Source organism: Coregonus clupeaformis, chromosome 36 (assembly GCF_020615455.1).
Source record: "Coregonus clupeaformis isolate EN_2021a chromosome 36, ASM2061545v1, whole genome shotgun sequence".
Classification (NCBI taxonomy): domain Eukaryota; kingdom Metazoa; phylum Chordata; class Actinopteri; order Salmoniformes; family Salmonidae; genus Coregonus; species Coregonus clupeaformis.
In genome coordinates this window covers 7,172,747-7,196,928 of record NC_059227.1, presented here as the reverse complement: position 1 = coordinate 7,196,928, position 24,182 = coordinate 7,172,747, and the positions used below count along the sequence as shown (strand labels likewise).

The window sequence follows — 24,182 nt, the reverse complement described above, 5'->3', positions numbered from 1 at the left end:
TCTCTCTCTCTCTCTCTCTCTCTCTCTCTCACCCTCTCTCTGTCTGTGTCTCTCTCACCCTCTCTCTGTCTGTGTCTCTCTCACCCTCTCTCTGTCTGTGTCTCTCACCCAACAGGACATTGCTCCTCCAGTCACACACAGCGGCTTCACCGGACAGCACCTGCCCTTCGTAGGCTTCACCTACACCACGGACAGCTGCTTCTCGGACCGCGGTAGCGTCAACAGGGCTGGCCTGTCCGATGGGAGCTCCCAGGAGGGGGGCGGAGGTGAGGGGGTTCCACCGGACCAGGAGGGGGGGCTGGAGGTGGAGGCCTTCGAGAGGAGGATCCGTCGGCTGGAGCAGGAGAAGCAGGAGCTGAACCGCAAGCTGCAGGGTGAGCTAGGGGGCGGTAGAGCACAAAGGGAGACACACAGAAACACCCTGTATGACCCTGAGCGTAAATGTGGACATGACCTCTGACCCTTAACCTGTGTGTTGCCCCTCCAGAGTCCACCCAAGCGGTGCAGTCTCTCCACGGGCCGGGCCGCGGGGCCAGCACCCTGGGCCGAGACAAGGAGATGAAGAAGCTCAACGAGGAGATCGACCGGCTCAAGAAGAAACTGGCAGGTCAGTGCTCTCTGTGCAACCCAATCTGACAACGCAAAGCTCATCTGGCAACCCAACACTGTCTGGGCATTTAAACCAGGCCTGGGTCGTACACACAGGTCAAATACTGTCTGTGCATTTAAACCAGGCCTGAGTCAAACACACAGATCATTTAAACCAGGCCTGAGTCGGACACACAGATCATTTAAACCAGGCCTGAGTCGGACACACAGATCATTTAAACCAGGCCTGAGTCAAACACACAGATCATTTAAACCAGGCCTGGGTCGAACACATAGTTTGTACTTTTGGGTCTGTTCTAGCGCAGCACAAGTACATATCACCGTCCCGCTAACCAGGAAGTCCCTCCCTTTCTCAGACTCTGATAGGCTGGAGCACCAGCTGGAGGAGGCGGTGACACTGCGGCAGGACTACGAGAGCTCCTCCTCCAAGCTGAAGGCCCTGGACAAGCAGGTCAAAGCCCTGAGACAGGAGAAGGAGGAGATCCACAAGGTAACACTCCCTCTCCCCCCTCCCCCTACTCCAGGATTGTACTAATTAGTGCACATCGTAGGAAAATGAAAACAAGCGTTTGTTATTGGAGAAGTTCTGGCAGTCCTTTACTGTTTCGGTGTGCTTCCTTCTGTTTGTTGTCCAGTGAATACGACTCAGGGGTGTATTCAGTCAGGTGAATGCATTAACTAGAGCTGACATGATTCACAGGGCACACTGTAGTTCTCAAGGACCAATGTTGTTCACAGTTGCCTATTCGCTGCAAAGAGGACGTCTCTCTGTGTTAAGTCTCATTTTATCTGACGTGAAAACAGAACACCCACCCACCCACCCACCCTAACCTAATATCCTCAGATCATTAGATTGCCACGGTGTGTAAACACTGGGAGCTTTTTCTTCCGATTAAATTCCGTCATGTCATGGGTTAGCTGGAGTCAGTATTCTGGACAGACGCACCACATTTTTGTCTAATTCCATTAGCAAAACTATTTGACCCCATCCTCTTCCCTTACCCTGGGGTAGTGTTTGTGTCTAGTTGACTATACTAGCCTTTGCCTGCTTATAGTTGGTTCAAATCTCATGACGCATACCATATGATGTCATCAGAAATACTGGTACCTTTTTTACTTCACAACATAGGGCTTGTTTGACTGATATGCAAATCACCTTGCATCATAAACAACAACTCATTATTACTTGTAGAGCAGTCAGTCGGTCACCATTTACCCACAATGCATCAAGGATTTGATGCTCTCGGACACGGCCATAGAAACTCACAATTTTCACATGTTGGGGTGGTGCTGGAGAAAATGTATTTCATGTTGAAATAGGTAGGATTTCCTTTTTTAGTTTTTTTTTAATGTGTGATACAATTGGTTGTGGCTAATTCTCTGTGTACTTTTATAGTGGAAGTCAAGTTTATAATTGGTGGTTCACTGATTGGTGGTTCACTGATTGGTGGTTCACTGATTGGTGGTTCACTGATTGGTGGTTCACTGATTGGTGGTTCACTGATTGGTGGTTCACTGATTGGTGGTTCACTGATTGTTTTCTTTTCTTTCTCTCCTCATTCCTCCCTCCTCCCCTCCTCTCTTTCTGTCACTCTTGCTGTCCTCCTTTCTCTCACACACGTTCTCTCTCCCTTTCATTTTCATCTCCACGCCTGTCATTCTGTCTGGCTCTTTCCCTCTCCCCATCTATCGTGCCTCCTCTGCTCTCTTTTATTTTGCTGCTCTCTCTCTCCCTCCCTTACCCCCTCCCTCCCTCACCCTTCCTCCCTCCCTCACCCTCCCTCTTTCTCTCTCCCAACTCTTTTTTCTCTCTCTCTCCATTACTCCATCTCGCTTGCCCCCCCCTCTCTCTCCCCACCTCTCTCTCCTTCCCTCTCTCCCCCCCTCCCTCTCTCTCCCCACCTCCCTCTCCTTCCCTCCCCCAACAGCAACTGGTGGAGTCCCTGGAGCGCCTCAAGTCCCAGACCAAGGAGCTGAAGGAGGCCCACAGCCAGCGGAAACTGGCCCTGCAGGAGTTCTCTGAGCTGAGCGAGCGCATGGCCGAGCTGCGCTCCACCAAGCAGCGCCTCTCGCGCCAGCTCCGCGACAAGGAGGAGGAGATGGACGCTGCTGTGCAGAAGGTGGACGCCATGCGCCAGGACATCCGCAAGACCGAGAAGGCCCGCAAGGAGGTGAGTTGTAAAAGTTGACTAGCAGAGCGTAGCGTTTAGCTTTCTGTGATGAGGGCATATGTGTATTATTATGTGTGTGTGTGTGTGTGTGTGTGCCTGCCTGTATGTCTATGTACAGTGAGGGGAAAAAAGTATTTGATTCCCTGCTGATTTTGTACGTTTGCCCACTGACAAAGAAATGATCAGTCTATAATTTTAATGGTAGGTTTATTTGAACAGTGAGAGACAGAATAACAACAAAAAAATCCAGAAAAACGCATGTAGAAAATGTTATAAATTGATTTGCATTTTAATGAGGGAAATAAGTATTTGACCCCCTCTCAATCAGAAAGATTTCTGGCTCCCAGGTGTCTTTTATACAGGTATCGAGCTGAGATTAGGAGCACACTCTTAAAGGGAGTGCTCCTAATCTCAGCTTGTTACCTGTATAAAAGACACCAGTCCACAGAAGCAATCAATCAATCAGATTCCAAACTCTCCACCATGGCCAAGACCAAAGAGCTCTCCAAGGATGTCAGGGACAAGATAGTAGACCTACACAAGGCTGGAATGGGCTACAAGACCATCGCCAAGCAGCTTGGTGAGAAGGTGACAACAGTTGGTGCGATTATTTGCAAATGGAAGAAACACAAAAGACCTGTCAATCTCCTTCGGCCTGGGGCTCCATGCAAGATCTCACCTCGTGGAGTTGCAATGATCATGAGAACGGTGAGGAATCAGCCCAGAACTACACGGGAGGATCTTGTCAATGATCTCAAGGCAGCTGTGACCATAGTCACCAAGAAAACAATTGGTAACACACTACGCCGTGAAGGACTGAAATCCTGCAGCGCCCACAAGGTCCCCCTGCTCAAGAAAGCACATATACAGACCCGTCTGAAGTTTGCCAATGAACATCTGAATGATTCAGAGGAGAACTAGGTGAAAGTGTTGTGGTCAGATGAGACCAAAATGGAGCTCTTTGGCATCAACTCAACTCGCCGTTTTTGGAGGAGGAGGAATGCTGCCTATGACCCCAAGAACACCATCCCCACCGTCAAACATGGAGGTGGAAACATTATGCTTTGGGGGTGTTTTTCTGCTAAGGGGACAGGACAACGTCACCGCATCAAAGGGACGATGGACGGGGCCATGTACCGTCAAATCTTGGTTGAGAACCTCCTTCCCTCAGCCAGGGCATTGAAAATGGGTCATGGATGGGTATTCCAGCATGACAATGACCCAAAACACACGGCCAAGGCAACAAAGGAGTGGCTCAAGAAGAAGCACATTAAGGTCCTGGAGTGGCCTAGCCAGTCTCCAGACCTTAATCCCATAGAAAATCTGTGGAGGGAGCTGAAGGTTTGAGTTGCCAAACGTCAGCCTCGAAACCTTAATGACTTGGAGAAGATCTGCAAAGAGGAGTGGGACAAAATCCCTCCTGAGATGTGTGCAAACCTGGTGGCCAGCTACAAGAAACGTCTGACCTCTGTGATTGCCAACAAGGGTTTTGCCACCAAGTACTAAGTCATGTTTTGCAGAGGGGTCAAATACTTATTTCCCTCATTAAAATGCAAATGAATTTATAACATTTTTGACATGCAATTTTCTGGATTTTTCTGTCTCTCACTGTTCAAATAAACCTACCATTAAAATTATAGACTGATCATGTCTTGGTCAGTGGGCAAACGTACAAAATGTATGTCTATGTATTGTTGAAGTCGGAAGTTTACATACACTTAGGTTGGAGTCATTAAAACTCATTTTTCAGCCACTCCACAAATGTCTTGTTAACAAACTATAGTTTTGGCAAGTCAGTTAGGACATCTACTTTGTGCATGACACACATAATAATTGTTTACAGACAGATTATTTAACTTATAATTCACTTTATCACAATTCCAGTGGGTCAGAAGTTTACATGCACTAAGTTGACTTTAAACAGCTTGGAAAATTCCAGAAAATGATGTCATGGCTTTAGAAGCTTCTGATAGGCTAATTGACATCATTTGAGAAATTGGAGGTGTACCTGTGGATGTATTTCAAGGCCTACCTTCAAACTCAGTGCCTCTTTGCTTGACATCATGGGAAAATCAAAAGAAATCAGCCAAGACCTCAGAAAACAAATTCTGTTTCATCCTTGGGCGCAGTTTCCAATAAGTATGAATACCAGTTTCCATTAAGTATGAATACCATGGAACCACGCGGCCGTCATACTGCTCAGGAAGGAGACGCGTTCTGTCTCCTAGAGATGAACGTACTTTGGTGTGAAAAGTGCAAATCAATCCCAGAACAACAGCAATTGACCTTGTGAAGATGCTGGAGGAAACGGATACAAAGGTATCTATATCCACAGTAAAACGAATCCTATATTGACATAACCTGAAAGGCCGCGCAGCAAGGAAGAAGCCACTGCTCCAAAACTGCCATAAAAAAGCCAGACTACGGTTTGCACCTGCACATGGGGACAAAGATAGTACTTTTTGGGGAAATGTCCTCTGGTCTGATTAAACAAAAATAGAACTGTTTGGCCATAATGACCATCGTTATGTTTGGAGGAAAAAGGGGGACGCTTGCAAGCCGAAGAACACCATCCCAACCGTGAAGCACGGGGGTGGCAGCATCATGCTGTGAGGGTGCTTTGCTGCAGGAGGGACTGGTGCACTTCACAAAATAGATGGCATCATGAGGAAGGAAAATGATGTGGATATATTGAAGCAACATCTCAAGACATCAGTTAGGAAGTTAAAGCTTGGTCGCAAATGGGTCTTCCAAATGGACAATGACCCCAAGCATACTTCCAAAGTTGTGGCAAAATGGCTTAAGGACAACAAAGTCAAGGTATTGGAGTGGCCATCACAAAGCCCTGACCTCAATCCTATAGAAAATGTGTGGGCAGAACTGAAAAAGCGTGTACGAGCAAGGAGGCCTACAAACCTGACTCAGTTACACCAGCTCTGTCAGGAGGAATGGGCCAATATTCACCCAATTTATTGTGGGAAGCTTGTGGAAGGCTACCCGACGCTTTTGACCCAAGTTAAACAATTTAAAGGCAATGCTACCAAATACTAATTGAGTGTATGTAAACTTCTGACCCACTGGGAATGTGATGAAAGAAATAAAAGCTGAAATAAATCATTCTCTCTACTATTATTCTGAAATGTCACATTCTTAAAATAAAGTGGTGATCCTAACTGACCTAAGACAGGGAATTCTTACTAGGATTAAATGTCAGGAATTGTGAAAAACAGAGTTTAAATGTATTTTGCTAAGGTGTATGTAAACTTCCGTCTTCAACTGTATGTACAACAATACCAGACTTTCAACCTCAACACACAACCAGTTCTGGTGCCACGGCTTCTCCTGTCATTCAGAAAGCACAAAACAACCACTCTTTATCATCGGCTTGTTATCTATTCATTCATTTCTCAATCTGAATGCCAGTATTCCCTTGAGGGCCTCGCCTGTCTTGTGCTGTCTGCATTGGCGACAGAGGAATGCGCTGCTTGGGGTGTCCTCAACAGCTCCCCTTAGGGGTGAGGAAACACAACACACACAGCCAAAACAAGCCAGGGCTGCATCTCAGTAGTCTAAAAGTAGTGTCCTTTCCTCCACCTGCACTGACATTGGAGAACTAGGCAGTTGAACACAAATTCCTAGTAGGCGTTCTCCATATTGTTTTTACCTAGCCCTAGTGTTCAGATTAGTGCAAATTAGGGAGAGGAGACAAGCAATGGAGGCCACTTTAGACTATTGAGATGCACCCTAGGCCTACAACCCCACACCCTCCTCTATCCTTCCCCAGAGCTAAGCGCTAACAGGGTCCAGATGGTTGTTGGTGACCCCAGCTAAAGTGCATGGGGCCAGGGGTGGGGACTTTTGTAAAGGAAAAGAGAGGGGGTCAATGGTGGCAGGGTGATAAGCCTATGTCATCTCCTCACCACCCCCCAACACTGTTAATTCATATACGCAATACTGGAACGCATAATGGCAGTACACACATTGACACAATACATGCTCATGAATGTTTGTGTTTGAGAGAGAGAACGTGTTATATGTATGGGTCAATCTATTCTGGTAAAGGGATAGGAAACTGTAGTGTGTGTGATGTTAACCTCTGCTTTGTGTCCACGTGTTTTGTCTTAGTTGGAGGCCCAGTTGGAGGATGCCAAGGCGGAGGCGTCTAAGGAGCGAAAGCTGCGCGAGCACAGCGAGGTCTATTCTAAACAGCTGGAGATGGAGCTTGAGACCCTCAAGGTCAGAGGTCACACACACACACAAACACACTACTTTCCTACTCATCTTCCAGTTCTCTCTCCTCTCCCCTCTCCATCGTCCTCTACCTGTCTCCTCTCCCCTCTGTATCCTCCTCTACCTCTCTCCATCCTCTCCTCTCTCCATCCTCCTCTCTTCTCTCCTTTCTCCATCTTCTTCTCTCCTTTCTCCATCTTCCACTCTTCTCTCCACCCTCCTCTCTCCTCTCCCATCTTCCTCTCTTCTCTCCGCTCATCCTCCTCTCTTCTCTACACCCTCCTCATTCACCTTTCTAATCTTCATCCTCCTCTTTCCTCTCTCCACCCTCCTCTACTAGTATATCTCCACCCTCCTCTACTAGTATATCTCCACCCTCCTCTACTAGTATATCTCCACCCTCCTCTACTAGTATATCTCCTCCTCCTCTACTAGTATATCTCCTCCTCCTCTACTAGTATATCTCCACCCTCCTCTACTAGTATATCTCCTCCTCCTCTACTAGTATATATCCACCCTCCTCTACTAGTATATCTCCACCCTCCTCTACTAGTATATCTCCACCCTCCTCTACTAGTATATCTCCACCCTCCTCTACTAGTATATCTCCTCCTCCTCTACTAGTATATCTCCTCCTCCTCTACTAGTATATCTCCTCCTCCTCTACTAGTATATCTCCTCCTCCTCTACTAGTATATCTCCTCCTCCTCTACTAGTATATCTCCTCCTCTACTAGTATATCTCCTCCTCCTCTACTAGTATATCTCCTCCTCCTCTACTAGTATATCTCCACCCTCCTCTACTAGTATATCTCCTCCTCCTCTACTAGTATATATCCACCCTCCTCTACTAGTATATCTCCTCCTCCTCTACTAGTATATCTCCACCCTCCTCTACTAGTATATCTCCTCCTCCTCTACTAGTATATCTCCTCCTCCTCTACTAGTATATCTCCACCCTCCTCTACTAGTATATCTCCTCCTCCTCTACTAGTATATCGCCACCCTCCTCTACTAGTATATCTCCTCCTCCTCTACTACTATATCTCCTCCTCCTCTACTAGTATATCTCCACCCTCCTCTACTAGTATATATCCACCCTCCTCTACTAGTATATATCCACCCTCCTCTACTAGTATATCTCCTCCCTCCTCTACTAGTATATCTCCACCCTCCTCTACTAGTATATATCCACCCTCCTCTACTAGTATATCTCCACCCTCCTCTATTAGTATATCTCCACCCTCCTCTACTAGTATATCTCCTCCTCCTCTACTAGTATATCTCCTCCTCCTCTACTAGTATATCTCCTCCTCCTCTACTAGTATATCTCCTCCTCCTCTACTAGTATATCTCCACCCTCCTCTACTAGTATATCTCCTCCTCCTCTACTAGTATATCTCCACCCTCCTCTACTAGTATATCTCCACCCTCCTCTACTAGTATATATCCACCCTCCTCTACGAGTATATCTCCACCCTCCCCATTCCTCTCTCCACCCTCCTCTACTAGTATATCTCCACCCTTCTCTATTAGTATATCTCCTCCTCCTCTACTAGTATATCTCCTCTTTCTCTACTAGTATGTCTCCACCCTCCTCTACTAGTATATCTCCACCCTCCTCTACTAGTATATCTCCACCCTCCCCATTCCTCTCTCCACCCTCCTCTACTAGTATATCTCCACCCTCCTCTACTAGTATATCTCCACCCTCCTCTACTAGTATATCTCCACCCTCCTCTACTAGTATATCTCCTCCTCCTCTACTAGTATATCTCCTCCTCCTCTACTAGTATATCTCCACCCTCCTCTACTAGTATATCTCCACCCTCCTCTACTAGTATATCTCCTCCTCCTCTACTAGTATATCTCCACCCTCCTCTACTAGTATATCTCCACCCTCCTCTACTAGTATATCTCCTCCTCCTCTACTAGTATATCTCCACCCTCCTCTACTAGTATATATCCACCCTCCTCTACTAGTATATCTCCTCCTCCTCTACTAGTATATCCACCCTCCTCTACTAGTATATCTCCTCCTCCTCTACTAGTATATCTCCTCCTCCTCTACTAGTATATCTCCTCCTCCTCTACTAGTATATATCGACCCTCCTCTACTAGTATATCTCCACCCTCCTCTACTAGTATATATCCACCCTCCTCTACTAGTATATCTCCTCCTCCTCTACTAGTATATCTCCACCCTCCTCTACTAGTATATCTCCTCCTCCTCTACTAGTATATCTCCACCCTCCTCTACTAGTATATCTCCTCCTCCTCTACTAGTATATCTCCACCCTCCTCTACTAGTATATCTCCTCCTCCTCTACTAGTATATCTCCTCCTCCTCTACTAGTATATCTCCACCCTCCTCTACTAGTATATCTCCTCCTCCTCTACTAGTATATCTCCACCCTCCTCTACTAGTATATCTCCTCCTCCTCTACTAGTATATATCCACCCTCCTCTACTAGTATATATCCACCCTCCTCTACTAGTATATATCCACCCTCCTCTACTAGTATATCTCCTCCTCCTCTACTAGTATATCCACCCTCCTCTACTAGTATATCTCCTCCTCCTCGATTAGTATATCTCCACCCTCCTCTACTAGTATATCTCCTCCTCCTCTACTAGTATATATCCACCCTCCTCTACTAGTATATCTCCACCCTCCTCTACTAGTATATCTCCACCCTCCTCTACTAGTATATCTCCACCCTCATCTACTAGTATATCTCCTCCTCCTCTACTAGCATATCTCCTCCTCCTCTACTAGTATATCCACCCTCCTCTACTAGTATATCTCCTCCTCCTCTACTAGTATATCCACCCTCCTCTACTAGTATATCTCCTCCTCCTCTACTAGTATATCTCCTCCTCCTCTACTAGTATATCTCCTCCTCCTCTACTAGTATATATCCACCCTCCTCTACTAGTATATCTCCTCCTCCTCTACTAGTATATCTCCTCCTCCTCTACTAGTATATCTCCACCCTCCTCTACTAGTATATCTCCACCCTCCTCTACTAGTATATCTCCACCCTCCTCTACTAGTATATCTCCACCCTCCTCTACTAGTATATCTCCACCCTCCTCTACTAGTATATCTCCTCCTCCTCTACTAGTATATATCCACCCTCCTCTACTAGTATATCTCCTCCTCCTCTACTAGTATATCTCCTCCTCCTCTACTAGTATATATCCACCCTCCTCTACTAGTATATCTCCACCCTCCTCTATTAGTATATCTCCACCCTCCTCTACTAGTATATCTCCTCCTCCTCTACTAGTATATCTCCTCCTCCTCTACTAGTATATCTCCTCCTCCTCTACTAGTATATCTCCACCCTCCTCTACTAGTATATATCCTCCTCCTCTACTAGTATATCTCCACCCTCCTCTACTAGTATATCTCCACCCTCCTCTACTAGTATATCTCCACCCTCCTCTACTAGTATATCTCCACCCTCCCCATTCCTCTCTCCACCCTCCTCTACTAGTATATCTCCACCCTTCTCTATTAGTATATATCCTCCTCCTCTACTAGTATATCTCCTCTTTCTCTACTAGTATATCTCCTCCTCCTCTACTAGTATATCTCCACCCTCCTCTACTAGTATATCTCCACCCTCCTCTACTAGTATATCTCCTCCTCCTCTACTAGTATATCTCCTCCTCCTCTACTAGTATATCTCCTCCTCCTCTATTAGTACATCTCCTCCTCCTCTACTAGTATATCTCCTCCTCTACTAGTATATCTCCTCCTCCTCCTCTACTAGTATATCTCCACCCTCCTCTACTAGTATATCTCCACCCTCCTCTACTAGTATATCTCCTCCTCCTCTAATAGTATATCTCCACCCTCCTCTACTAGTATATCTCCACCCTCCTCTACTAGTATATCTCCTCCTCCTCTACTAGTATATCTCCTCCTCCTCTACTAGTATATCTCCTCCTCCTCTATTAGTATATCTCCTCCTCCTCTACTAGTATATCTCCTCCTCTACTAGTATATCTCCTCCTCCTCCTCTACTAGTATATCTCCACCCTCCTCTACTAGTATATCTCCACCCTCCTCTACTAGTATATTTCCTCCTCCTCTACTAGTATATCTCCTCCTCTACTAGTATATCTCCTCCTCCTCCTCTACTAGTATATCTCCACCCTCCTCTACTAGTATATCTCCACCCTCCTCTACTAGTATATCTCCTCCTCCTCTACTAGTATATCTCCTCCTCCTCTACTAGTATATCTCCACCCTCCTCTACTAGTATATCTCCACCCTCCTCTATTAGTATATCTCCACCCTCCTCTACTAGTATATCTCCTCCTCCTCTACTAGTATATCTCCACCCTCCTCTACTAGTATATCTCCTTCTCCTCTACTAGTATATCTCCACCCTCCTCTACTAGTATATCTCCACCCTCCTCTACTAGTATATCTCCTCCTCCTCTACTAGTATATCTCCTCCTCTACTAGTATATCTCCACCCTCCTCTATTAGTATATCTCCACCCTCCTCTACTAGTATATCTCCTCCTCCTCTACTAGTATATCTCCACCCTCCTCTACTAGTATATCTCCACCCTCCTCTACTAGTATATCTCCACCCTCCTCTACTAGTATATCTCCACCCTCCCCATTCCTCTCTCCACCCTCCTCTACTAGTATATCTCCACCCTTCTCTATTAGTATATATCCTCCTCTACTAGTATATCTCCTCTTTCTCTACTAGTATATCTCCTCCTCCTCTACTAGTATATCTCCACCCTCCTCTACTAGTATATCTCCACCCTCCTCTACTAGTATATCTCCTCCTCCTCTACTAGTATATCTCCTCCTCCTCTACTAGTATATCTCCTCCTCCTCTATTAGTACATCTCCTCCTCCTCTACTAGTATATCTCCTCCTCTACTAGTATATCTCCTCCTCCTCCTCTACTAGTATATCTCCACCCTCCTCTACTAGTATATCTCCACCCTCCTCTACTAGTATATCTCCTCCTCCTCTACTAGTATATCTCCACCCTCCTCTACTAGTATATCTCCACCCTCCTCTACTAGTATATCTCCTCCTCCTCTACTAGTATATCTCCTCCTCCTCTACTAGTATATCTCCTCCTCCTCTATTAGTATATCTCCTCCTCCTCTACTAGTATATCTCCTCCTCTACTAGTATATCTCCTCCTCCTCCTCTACTAGTATATCTCCACCCTCCTCTACTAGTATATCTCCACCCTCCTCTACTAGTATATCTCCTCCTCCTCTACTAGTATATCTCCTCCTCTACTAGTATATCTCCTCCTCCTCCTCTACTAGTATATCTCCACCCTCCTCTACTAGTATCTCCACCCTCCTCTACTAGTATATCTCCTCCTCCTCTACTAGTATATCTCCTCCTCCTCTACTAGTATATCTCCACCCTCCTCTACTAGTATATCTCCACCCTCCTCTATTAGTATATCTCCACCCTCCTCTACTAGTATATCTCCTCCTCCTCTACTAGTATATCTCCACCCTCCTCTACTAGTATATCTCCTTCTCCTCTACTAGTATATCTCCACCCTCCTCTACTAGTATATCTCCACCCTCCTCTACTAGTATATCTCCTCCTCCTCTACTAGTATATCTCCTCCTCTACTAGTATATCTCCTCCACCTCCTCTACTAGTATATCTCCACCCTCCTCTACTAGTATATCTCCACCCTCCTCTACTAGTATATCTCCTCCTCCTCTACTAGTATATCTCCTCCTCTACTAGTATATCTCCTCCTCCTCCTCTACTAGTATATCTCCACCCTCCTCTACTAGTATATCTCCACCCTCCTCTACTAGTATATCTCCTCCTCCTCTACTAGTATATCTCCTCCTCCTCTACTAGTATATCTCCACCCTCCTCTACTAGTATATCTCCACCCTCCTCTATTAGTATATCTCCACCCTCCTCTACTAGTATATCTCCTCCTCCTCTACTAGTATATCTCCACCCTCCTCTACTAGTATATCTCCTCCTCCTCTACTAGTATATCTCCACCCTCCTCTACTAGTATATCTCCTCCTCCTCTACTAGTATATCTGCATCCTCCTCTACTAGTATATCTCCACCCTCCTCTATTAGTATATCTCCTCCTCCTCTACTAGTATATTTCCACCCACCTCTACTAGTACAGTGGGGAGAACAAGTATTTGATACACTGCCGTTTTTGCAGGTTTTCCTATTTACAAAGCATGTAGAGGTCTGTAATTTTTATCATAGGTACACTTCAACTGTGATAGACGGAATCTAAAACAAAAACCCAGAAGATCACATTGTATGATTTTTAAGTAATTAATTTGCATTTTATTGCATGACATAAGTATTTGATACATCAGAAAAGCAGAACTTAATATTTGGTACAGAAACCTTTGTTTGCAATTACAGAGATCATACATTTCCTGTAGGTCTTGACCAGGTTTGCACACACTGCAGCAGGGATTTTGGCCCACTCCTCCATACAGACCTTCTCCAGATCCTTCAGGTTTCGGGGCTGTCGCTGGGCAATACGGACTTTCAGCTCCCTCCAAAGATTTTCTATTGGTTTCAGGTCTGGAGACTGGCTAGGACACTCCAGGACCTTGAGATGCTTCTTACGGAGCCACTCCTTAGTTGCCCTGGCTGTGTGTTTCGGGTCGTTGTCATGCTGGAAGACCCAGGCACGACCCATCTTCAATGCTCTTACTGAGGGAAGGAGGTTGTTGGCCAAGATCTCGCGATACATGGCCCCATCCATCCTCCCCTCAATACGGGGCAGTCGTCCTGTCCCCTTTGCAGAAAAGCATCCCCAAAGAATGATGTTTCTACCTCCATGCTTCACGGTTGGGATGGTGTTCTTGGGGTTGTACTCATCCTTCTTCTTCGTCCTGTGATGTCACGAGAGGCTGTGTCCTGGAGGGACGTTACATCCCCCTGAGGTGGCTGCAAACCCAGACAGCTATGGCTCCATCTGCTGGTATGGTCGGGAACTCCACCCCTCTATGGCCAATCTTCCCACGCAGCTGAAACAAATGAGGAGCTGATGAGCTGAAGGTTTGGGGGGTTGAAGAGACACAGTCTCCAACCTGGGCTCTCTGGAGGACAAGAGTGCTGCACGTCCACTTCCATGAGGAATATAAGGATTTGGAGATACTTACCTTTGGGAAATACTCACCTTTGGATATATGCACCTGTGGAAATACGGGAGAGACATTTGGAAGGACTTTTTGCTGGGTTGGCCACTAGCTGCAACGTGGACTACAGTAAGGCTGGGGAAAAGTTATCTGAGCGAGTGAGAATTATGATTTTGGATGTGGAAGAGACATCCCTGAACTGTTAACCCTTAAAGAGCCACAAGAGAACAGAATTTTGTTATATTTTCGTTAATTTCCCAAGACCTATAATAAAATCCTTGTTTTGTTTGAACCTTGTCTCCTTGCACTACTTGAGCAATCCCGCTGAAAGCTGTGTAGCCTCTCGTGACGTCACAGATGGTGGAGAATACGGGCACGCTCAAGCGTTAATAGTGCATGTCAGAGGAGGATACCGGAGGTTTGATCACCCAGTTTTCCAAGTTGGCCGTAGGCTCCCCGCCGACTGAAATGGAGGACATATTGAAAGCCCTTGTTGCTGGCCAGCAAGCCCAGATGCAAGCAAACGTGGCTCTCTTGGAGGAGCAAAAGAAAGCCAACCTTCTGAAGGCAGAGGAATTGCAGTTGCAGAGACAGAGGGTGGTCCAAAATACCCGCCCAATAAAGGCAAGTGACTTTATATCTAAGATGGGAGCTACCGATGACATTGAGGCATACCTGCATGCATTTGAGGCCACGGCCACTAGGGAAGCCTGGCCCAAGCAACAGTGGGTTGGTCTGTTAGCCCCCTTTCTAACCGGGGAATCGCTGAATGCTGTCCGGGACCTGGGCCCTGACCAGGTTACTGACTATGATGCCCTGAAGTCTGAGATCCTCAGCAGATATGGACTCACAAAGTTTGGTATGGCCCAGCGCTTTCACAGCTGGACCTTCCAACCAGACCAACCTCCTCGGGCGCAGATGCATGAACTTGTCCGAATCGCAAGGAAATGGCTGGATCCGCAGAGGAATACAGCAGCGGCGGTGGTGGAGGCCGTTGTGGTGGATCGTTACCTACGCGCCCTGCCTTATGAGGCAAAACGGTTCATCAGTCAACAGGCCTTGACCACGGCTGATCTGACCGTGGAAGCTGTGGAAAAGTACCAGGCCACAGCGGAGATGCTGAATGCTTCCCCGAAAAGACCCCAGGAGTGCGGCCCCACCACAAATGGGAAGAACCCGTCCAAAGGACCCCAAGGTCTCGAACCCAGCCACGTCAGGACTTATCCCGGCTCCAGGGGGAGCCAGAAACCAGGCGGGTCCAAGAAGAGTACACCAGGAGGGGGGAAACTTCGACAGTGTTACCGGTGTGGGGAGATGGGACATATCTCCTGGCAGTGTGGGAAACCAGCCGATGAACCTATGCCCACTGCGGAGTCCTCCAGCTCAGCACCCACACACCGTTTTGCCTCGCTCTTGGGAGTCGTAGATGGCGGCCCAGATCGACCCCCACCTGCCCGGTAACTGTGAATCACCATGATGTGGAGGCCTTACTGGATTCTGGTAGCCGGGCCACCCTGGTGCGTAAGGATTTGGTGGGCCCAACGTGTCTGACCCCGGGGAAAGTCCTCCCAGTTTCCTGTGTCCATGGGGACACCAGAGAATACCCCATTACTGAACTTACAATGACCAGCACACGGGGAACCATACACACGACGGCGGGGTGGTTGATTCCCTCCCCGTCCCTGTCCTAATTGGACGAGACTGCCCAGCCTTTTACCCACTCTGGAGAGAGTCTCAGGAGAGGATAACCCGAGTACCTCGGAAACGGAGAGGCAAGACTCATCCTGGGAAGGCTCCGGTGCAATCCTCCGAGTTACTCACTCCCGCCCGGGCTCTGATAGGGATGGCAGGTGCCCAGACCGACACAGAGACGGAGCTACAGAATCTGGACAAAGAACTGTCTGGTCTGAAGGGGACCGCTGAGAGGTATCGTTTGTTAAAGCAACAGTTAGACATGAAGACAGAAGAGTTAGATATCCTCCAGGCTAAACTCCAACAGAGCTCCTTCCCTAAGCAACAGGAGGAGCTGGAGAGGCTGCGCAGGACCATCGAGGAGTGTGAGGAGACCCTGCGCAGTAGTAAGGAGGTCCAGAAGAAGGCAGAGGAGAAGTACAAGGTGTTGGAGAACAAGATGAAGAATGCGGAGGCAGAGAGAGAGAAGGAACTGAAAGCTGCTCAACAGAAGCTAAACTCTGCTAAAACCAAGGCTGATGCGTTCAGTAAGAAACTCAAGGAGAGACAACAGGAGGCTGAGTCCCTGGTCCTAGAGTTGGAGGAGTTGAAGAGAGAGCAGTCTGGCAAGCACCACGGCAATGCGGACGCCCTCTCCCGGCGTGATGCCTTCTTCGCTGCCTTTACCCCGACGAGGACGTCGGTCCCGAGGAGGGGGATGTGTGATGTCACGAGAGGCTGTGTCCTGAGGTGGCTGCAAACCCAGACAGCTATGGCTCCATCTGCTGGTATGGTCGGGAACTCCACCCCTCTATGGCCAATCTTCCCACGCAGCTGAAACAAATGAGGAGCTGATGAGCTGAAGGTTTGGGGGGGTGAAGAGACACAGTCTCCAACCTGGGCTCTCTGGAGGACAAGAGTGCTGCACGTCCACTTCCATGAGGAATATAAGGATTTGGAGATACTTACCTTTGGGAAATACTCACCTTTGGATATATGCACCTGTGGAAATACGGGAGAGACATTTGGAAGGACTTTTTGCTGGGTTGGCCACTAGCTGCAACGTGGACTACAGTAAGGCTGGGGAAAAGTTATCTGAGCGAGTGAGAATTATGATTTTGGATGTGGAAGAGACATCCCTGAACTGTTAACCCTTAAAGAGCCACAAGAGAACAGAATTTTGTTATATTTTCGTTAATTTCCCAAGACCTATAATAAAATCCTTGTTTTGTTTGAACCTTGTCTCCTTGCACTACTTGAGCAATCCCGCTGAAAGCTGTGTAGCCTCTCGTGACGTCACAGTCCGAACACGGCGAGTGGAGTTTAGACCAAAAAGCTCTATTTTTGTCTCATCAGACCACATGACCTTCTCCCATTCCTCCTCTGGATCATCCAGATGGTCATTGGCAAACTTCAGACGGGCCTGGACATGCGCTGGCTTGAGCAGGGGGACCTTGCGTGCGCTGCAGGATTTTAATCCATGACGGCGTAGTGTGTTACTAATGGTTTTCTTTGAGACTGTGGTCCCAGCTCTCTTCAGGTCATTGACCAGGTCCTGCCGTGTAGTTCTGGGCTGATCCCTCACCTTCCTCATGATCATTGATGCCCCACGAGGTGAGATCTTGCATGGAGCCCCAGACCGAGGGTGATTGACCGTCATCTTTAACTTCTTCCATTTTCTAATAATTGCGCCAACAGTTGTTGCCTTCTCACCAAGCTGCTTGCCATTTGTCCTGTAGCCCATCCCAGCCTTGTGCAGGTCTACAATTGTATCCCTGACGTCCTTACACAGCTCTCTGGTCTTGGCCATTGTGGAGAGGTTGGAGTCTGTTTGATTGAGTGTGTGGACAGGTGTCTTTTATACAGGTAACGAGTTCAAACAGGTGCAGTTAACACAGGTAATGAGTGGAGAATAGGAGGGCTTCTTAAAGAAAAACTAACAGGTCTGTGAGAGCCGGAATTCTTACTGGTGTGTAGGTGATCAAATACTTATGTCATGCAATAAAATGCAAATTAATGACTTAAAAATCATACAATGTGATTTTCTGGATTGTTGTTTAAGAATCCGTCTCTCACAGTTGAAGTGTACCTATGATAAAAATTACAGACCTCTACATGCTTTGTAAGTAGGAAAACCTGCAAAATCGGCAGTGTATCAAATACTTGTTCTCACCACTGTATTTCAATCCTTCAGCCATTCCTGGACCTGTGACCAAAAACAAGCTACAAATGGGCAGTACCAAAACAAATGATCTAATGATACTGTCTCTTCGCAGCAAAATCTGCAGAGCTGGTTAGATTGTATCCCCCATATAAATAACATTCTATTGGTAGCAAGAATTTTATATAATAATTTAAATTGAAAGATTCTAATTTTTGAATCCGGTGTTTTGCGTATTGCCATGAAATCGGTACGTCAAAAATCTCTTCCCAACTATTTTGCAATCTATATGGGACGGCTGTCAATCCTTTGGTCCTTAAATGAAACTGGTGTACTTTTTTATTTATCACAATTTTCTTTAACCAATTATGGTCTTTAATGCAGGGCCGACAGACAAGTTCCTTACTTTTTCCCCTTCCACTTTCCTCTTCCATTTTTGCGGTAATGCTGCAATTATTTGGTTGTAATTTTGGGTAGAGCTGACATTTCCATATGTTTTTGTTAGCCGCATGTGCGACATAACTCCACCAGTCCTACCTATAATATCATTTTTTTAAATCAAAAAATGTTTTTTTTATCAATTAGTATATTTGAGTTTAACCACAGTATTTGTTGCATTATTTGTTCTGTCGTTTCTGGAGGATTAAATTGAAATTGCAACCAACTTTCTATGGGTTGTTTTAGAAATAGTGATATTTGGGAGATTATTTCCTTTTCAAATAACTGAAAGTGAGAGGTTGTAATTTGAATAAAGGGAAAAACGCCATTCTTGAACATGGGGTGAGACAATCTTACTAATTTGCTAGAGAACCGGTTCGGATTTAAGTATAATTTTTGTATGACTGAAGCTTTTAGTGTTATGTCTAATGCTTTAATATTTAATAATTTTCTGTCCTCCAAATTCATATTCATTATATAAATAGGCCCGTTTAATTTTGTCTGGCTTGCCGTTCCAAATAAAATGGAATATTGTTTTCTCATGTAATTTAAACAAATGTTTGCTATGCGTAGGCAAGACCATAAGCAAATAGGTACACTGGGATACAGGGTGGTTTTTCCACAAATAGACAGGTATTTACCTTTCCATGGTAGCAAGATCTTATCTATTTTTGCTAACTTTCTATTAAACATTTTTGGAGTGAGATCATTTATTTCTTTTGGGATATGTATTCCGAGTATATACACATCACCATCGGACCATTTTATTGGTAAACTACACGGAAATGTAAAAGTTGTATTTTTAGTGATCCAATACGTAATCTAGTACATTTATCATAATTTGGTTGTAATCCAGAGAGGTTAGAAAATGTATCTAGATCCTCTATGAGGCTGTGGAGGGATTGAAGTTGTGGATTTAAAAGAAAACATGAATCATCGGCGTACAATGAATCATTTAGGAAAATAATGCCGGCTTGTATTTTGTAAATAAAAATTAGTACAAAAAAGAATCACCTTGAGTAAATATTGATATGTGAAAGGTGTACAATGAACTCAATATGAATTCAATACATCAACAGTACAATAGACTCAGATATCGGCCATATATCCCACCTATAGTTTACTAGGGTGCACCCAACTCTATTTTAATCTGAGGGTATCTCAGCTTTCAATGTTCAATACAATAAACATGAATCCACAGAAAAACACAGCCCAATTCACAAATACTGACTTATAAACCCACTATGAGATGGAATCAAATGTGAGTGAGTGTGCATATCAATAAACACTGTACGGTGTTTAAATGTGGTATGTGCTTATGACAGTCCCACTGCAAGGTATGGTGCTATGATGTCTTGCAACAAAGAATCCTACCACACCCTGTTGTATGGCAGTGCAAATTCATTGTCCTCCATGGAAAAGGAAAAATACATCTTTGCATGCAAATCTTCTTACGGATGTCCTGGGTTCGGGCGGCTCGCCATCCTTGGTGGAACTGAATCAATAAAAAAAAAAAGACCTGTTTTTACAAACAGGATCACACAATATATATACCATGAATACCTTTCATATAAACATTAATATAGCTCTCAGCTTTAATCTCTTACAGGAATAAGAAAATAAAACTTAGTCAAAATGCTTTACACTTTAACTACAGCACCAGGCTCACATGAACTAAACAATACACTAGCCTGGCCAATGCAAAGTACTAGTGCTTACACCTGTACACCATTTCTTGTAAAGTAATCTAAAACATAACTGTGTACCAAAATGGATTTTTGATAATAGCTGATCACATTTTATAAAAAATATGAAAACTAAAATAGTTTGCCATGCATGATTAGCATGATCACTAACGTTTGCTATTTCAATTGATCGATAGCTTAGCTAGCCTAAATGTTAACGGCTTGTGCGGATGCTTGGTTCAGTGTGAACACGCACAAAATGCTAGCAATAGCTTAGCTAGCCTAATCGTTCTCCTTATGAAAGCTCACCAAATCCTGGCGTCAATCTTTCCCTCAAACCCTTCACAGCTCTTTCGGATAGATAAGTGAGTGTTAATATCCAGTTTTCTCTTTTTAGTTCAGTTTTATACAACTCCTCACGACGATTTGAAACTTCGTTTTTCTTCCATAGAATGGCGGTAGCTCTTCACTTTGCATTCTAGCTCCTGCAGAACGAGTGGCACAGTGGTCTAAGGCACTGCATCGCAGTGCTAGCTGTGCCACTAGAGATCCTGGTTCGAATCCAGGCTCTGCAGTAGCCGGCCGCAACCGGGAGACCAATGGGGCGCGGCGCACAATTGGCCCAGCGTCGTCCAGGGTAGGGGAGGGAATGGCCGGCAGGGAGGTAGCTCAGTTGGTAGAGCATGGCGTTTGCAACGCCAGGGTTGTGGGTTCGATTCCCACGGGGGGCCAGTATGAAAATAAAAAAAGAATAATGTATGCGCTAAGTCGCTCTGGATAAGAGCGTCTGCTAAATGACGTAAAATGTAAAATGTAAAAATGTCTAAGGCTGTGCCACTAGAGATCCTGGTTTGAATCCAGGCTCTGTCGTAGCCGGCCGTGACCAGGAGACCCATGGGGTGGCGCACAATTGGCACAGCGTCGTCCAGGGGAGGGGAGGGAATGGCCGGCAGGGATGTAGCTCAGTTGGTAGAGCATGGCGTTTGCAATGCCAGGGTTGTGGGTTCGATTCCCACGGGGGGCCAGTATGAAAAAATTATAATAATGTATGCACTCACTAACTGTAAATTTGCTCTGGATAAGAGCGTCTGCTAAATGACTAAAACGTAAAAATGTAAAATGAGAGGGACTAAGAATATTGAGTTTTGATTGGCACAAAATAAACTGCTCGTCATGCAGCTTCTGACAACTCATTTGTAATAGCTGTCAACTTTTAAACCTATCACAATATGCTCCCGAGTGGTGCAGCGGTCTAAGGCACTGCATCTCAGCGGTCTAAGGCACTGCATCTCAGTGCTTGAGGCGTCACTACAGACCCCCCTGGTTCGATTCCAGGCTGTATCACAACCGGACGTGATTGGGAGTCCCATAGGGCAGCGCACAATTGGCCCAGCGTCGTCCGGGTTTGGCCGGTGTAGGCCGTCATTGTAAATAAGAATTTGTTCTTAACTGACTTGCCTAGTTAAATAATATATGATTGGAATCTCACTAGTAACGATAAGTATTCAACATTATTTGACTTGCGTTACACTTCAGTCTCCTCTCCCCTGTGATGTACTCCTGTTATTCTATACCGCTTTCCTCTGCATCAGGATTAGTTAACTGTTTACGTATAATAATAATATACTGTATATATTTATTTATTTTTACTTTTGGGGCTAAATGTCATGTACATTGTTTATTAATTTCTCTCCCCGCTCCCTCCTCGTCTCGTTTTCAAGTTAGTCATTTCTCTCTCACCTTCTCTTTCATGTTGCAAGTTTTCAGTTTATTTTCAATTTGAGGCCATTCGAACTCTCGTGATTTAAAAAACACAATTGTAAAAAAAGCGATAGAAAGAAAAGTCTCTGTCTTTCCCCCAGGTGAAGCAGCAGGGCAGCGGTCGTGGGGCCGGAGGCAGCAGCCCAGAGCTGCAGCAGGAGCTGTCCAAGGTGAAGTCGGAGCTGGACAAGAAGGTACTGTTCTACGAGGAGGAGCTGGTGCGTCGCGAGGCCTCCCACACCAGCGAGCTCAAGGGCCTCCGGAAGGAGCTCCACGACTCTGAGGGTCAGCAGCTCTCCCTCCACAAGGAGCTGCTCATGCTCAAGGACAAGCTGGAGAAAGCCAAGCGAGAGAGGTGGGTTTTGGGATAGGACAGGTTTAGGCTTTGCCGAGATTGAGAGGTGGGTTAGGCTAGTATCCACTATGTGGCTAAAGTAAAAATGCAGTAGCTACCTAATATTAGAAGACTTGAGGTATGGGGTCAGGTATGAGTATCTCTTTAAGATTAGGGCAAGCTTTTCTTGAGAAAATTGTCCAAACCTTTACATTTCTACATTAAACTGGAAATCTGCGATTGCTACATCCATTTTTGGACTTTAGAATTAATGATGAATACCAATTTGATTATTGAAGAATATAACTTATAAATGCCTCATGAGCTTTAGTTCAACTATCGTTCCCCATCAGAACCCAAAATAAAGCTGGTTTTACTCCATTGGTTAAAACTCATTTTCATCTCATGGATGGTCAGTCCTCTCATCCATGAACCGTCTATGAATTAAAGAGTGGCTACCTTTCTCCTGCCCCATCCTTAAGCTGTTTACCCAAAAAGGTGGCGGGGTGCCCGTGTTATTGTTTGAACTTGTTTACTTGAGATCTCATTATTTGTGTGTGTGTGTGTGTGTGTGTGTGTGTGTGTGTGTGTGTGTGTGTGTGCAGACAAACCGAGATGGACGAGGCAGTGGGCGCTCTAAAGGACAAGTACGAGCGTGAGCGCAGCATGCTGACCGAGGACAACCGCAAGCTGACCGCAGAGACTGACAGGGTAAGGACCACACATAGGTAGAAAGACGGGTGGTGCGAATGGACTCTTAATCAATCTCTCTCTCTCTTTCCCCCCTCCCTATGACTCTCTCTCTCTCTCTCTCTCTCTCTCTCTCTCTCTCTCTCTCTCTCTCTCTCTCTCTCTCTCTCTCTCTCTCTCTCTCTCTCTCTCTCTCTCTCTCAGCTGTGTACGTTTGTGGACAAGCTGACCGCTCAGAACCGCCAGCTGGAGGACGAGCTGCAGGACTTGGCCTCTAAGAAGGAGAGCGTGGCTCACTGGGAGGCCCAGATCGCTGAGATCATCCAGTGGTCAGTGCAAAGGCAGCTAGCTATACAGGGCCGGAGGCCTTGTCCAATGGGATAGCTCGTTTTCCTTTCCCGTGGTGTGCCCTAATGAATATGAGCTGTGTAAGGTCTGTATAGATGCTTCAGAAACCTTTTCCTAAACTGTTGTGTGTGTGTGTGTGACCCCGTAGGGTGAGCGACGAGAAGGACGCCCGCGGCTACCTGCAGGCCCTTGCCTCCAAGATGACCGAGGAGCTGGAGTCACTCCGCAGCTCCAGCCTGGGCCCCCGACCCCTGGTAAGATACATACACACACACACACACACACTTAAACGTATACTAATCCCACAAACACACGCAAACCCATCCCCTCCGAGGTGTGTATGTGTTAGTATCAAGGGATTCCAACTGTCAAATTAGGCCCCCAGGTCTGAGTGCAGGGGAATTTCAGTACTTCAAATCAAATCAGATGTTATTTGTCACATACACGTGTTTAGCAGACTTTAATAGCGGGTGTAGCGAAATGCTTGTGCTTCTAGCTCCGACAGTGCAGCAATATCTAACAAGTAATATCTAACAATTTCACAACATATACCTAATACACACAAAACTAGTAAGGAATGGAATTTAAGAAAATGTACATATATGGACAAGCAATGACAGAGCAGCATGGACTAAGATATAGTAGAATATTATAGAATAGAATGCAGTATATACATATGAGATGAGTAGCGCAAGATATGTAAACATTATTAAAGTGACTAGTGTTCCATTTCTTAAAGTGGCCAGTGATTTCAATAGGCAGCAGCAGCCTCTAATGTGCTAGTGATGGCTATTTAACAGTCTGATGGCCTTGAGATAGAAGCTATTTTTCATTCTCTCGGTCCCAGCTTTGATGCACCTGTACTGACCTCGCCTTCTGGATGATAGCGGGGTGAACAGGCAGTGGCTTGGGTGGTTGATGTCCTTGATGATATTTT

The 24,182-nt window shown here is 45.8% G+C and overlaps 1 protein-coding gene across 2 annotated transcripts in view; it reads left to right on the top strand.

Moving 5' to 3' along the window:
- LOC121552934 (serine/threonine-protein kinase MRCK beta-like) overlaps positions 1-24,182 on the top strand; it is a 123,548-nt gene that overhangs the window by 57,526 nt on the left and 41,840 nt on the right. For both annotated transcript variants that reach the window (XM_045211240.1, XM_041866041.2), the window contains exons 9-17: positions 116-374; positions 488-607; positions 966-1,099; positions 2,538-2,780; positions 6,906-7,016; positions 21,975-22,228; positions 22,813-22,918; positions 23,102-23,226; positions 23,394-23,499. In XM_045211240.1, the coding sequence (XP_045067175.1) occupies positions 116-374; positions 488-607; positions 966-1,099; positions 2,538-2,780; positions 6,906-7,016; positions 21,975-22,228; positions 22,813-22,918; positions 23,102-23,226; positions 23,394-23,499 (1,458 nt within the window). The remainder of the gene's footprint in view (positions 1-115; positions 375-487; positions 608-965; positions 1,100-2,537; positions 2,781-6,905; positions 7,017-21,974; positions 22,229-22,812; positions 22,919-23,101; positions 23,227-23,393; positions 23,500-24,182) is intronic.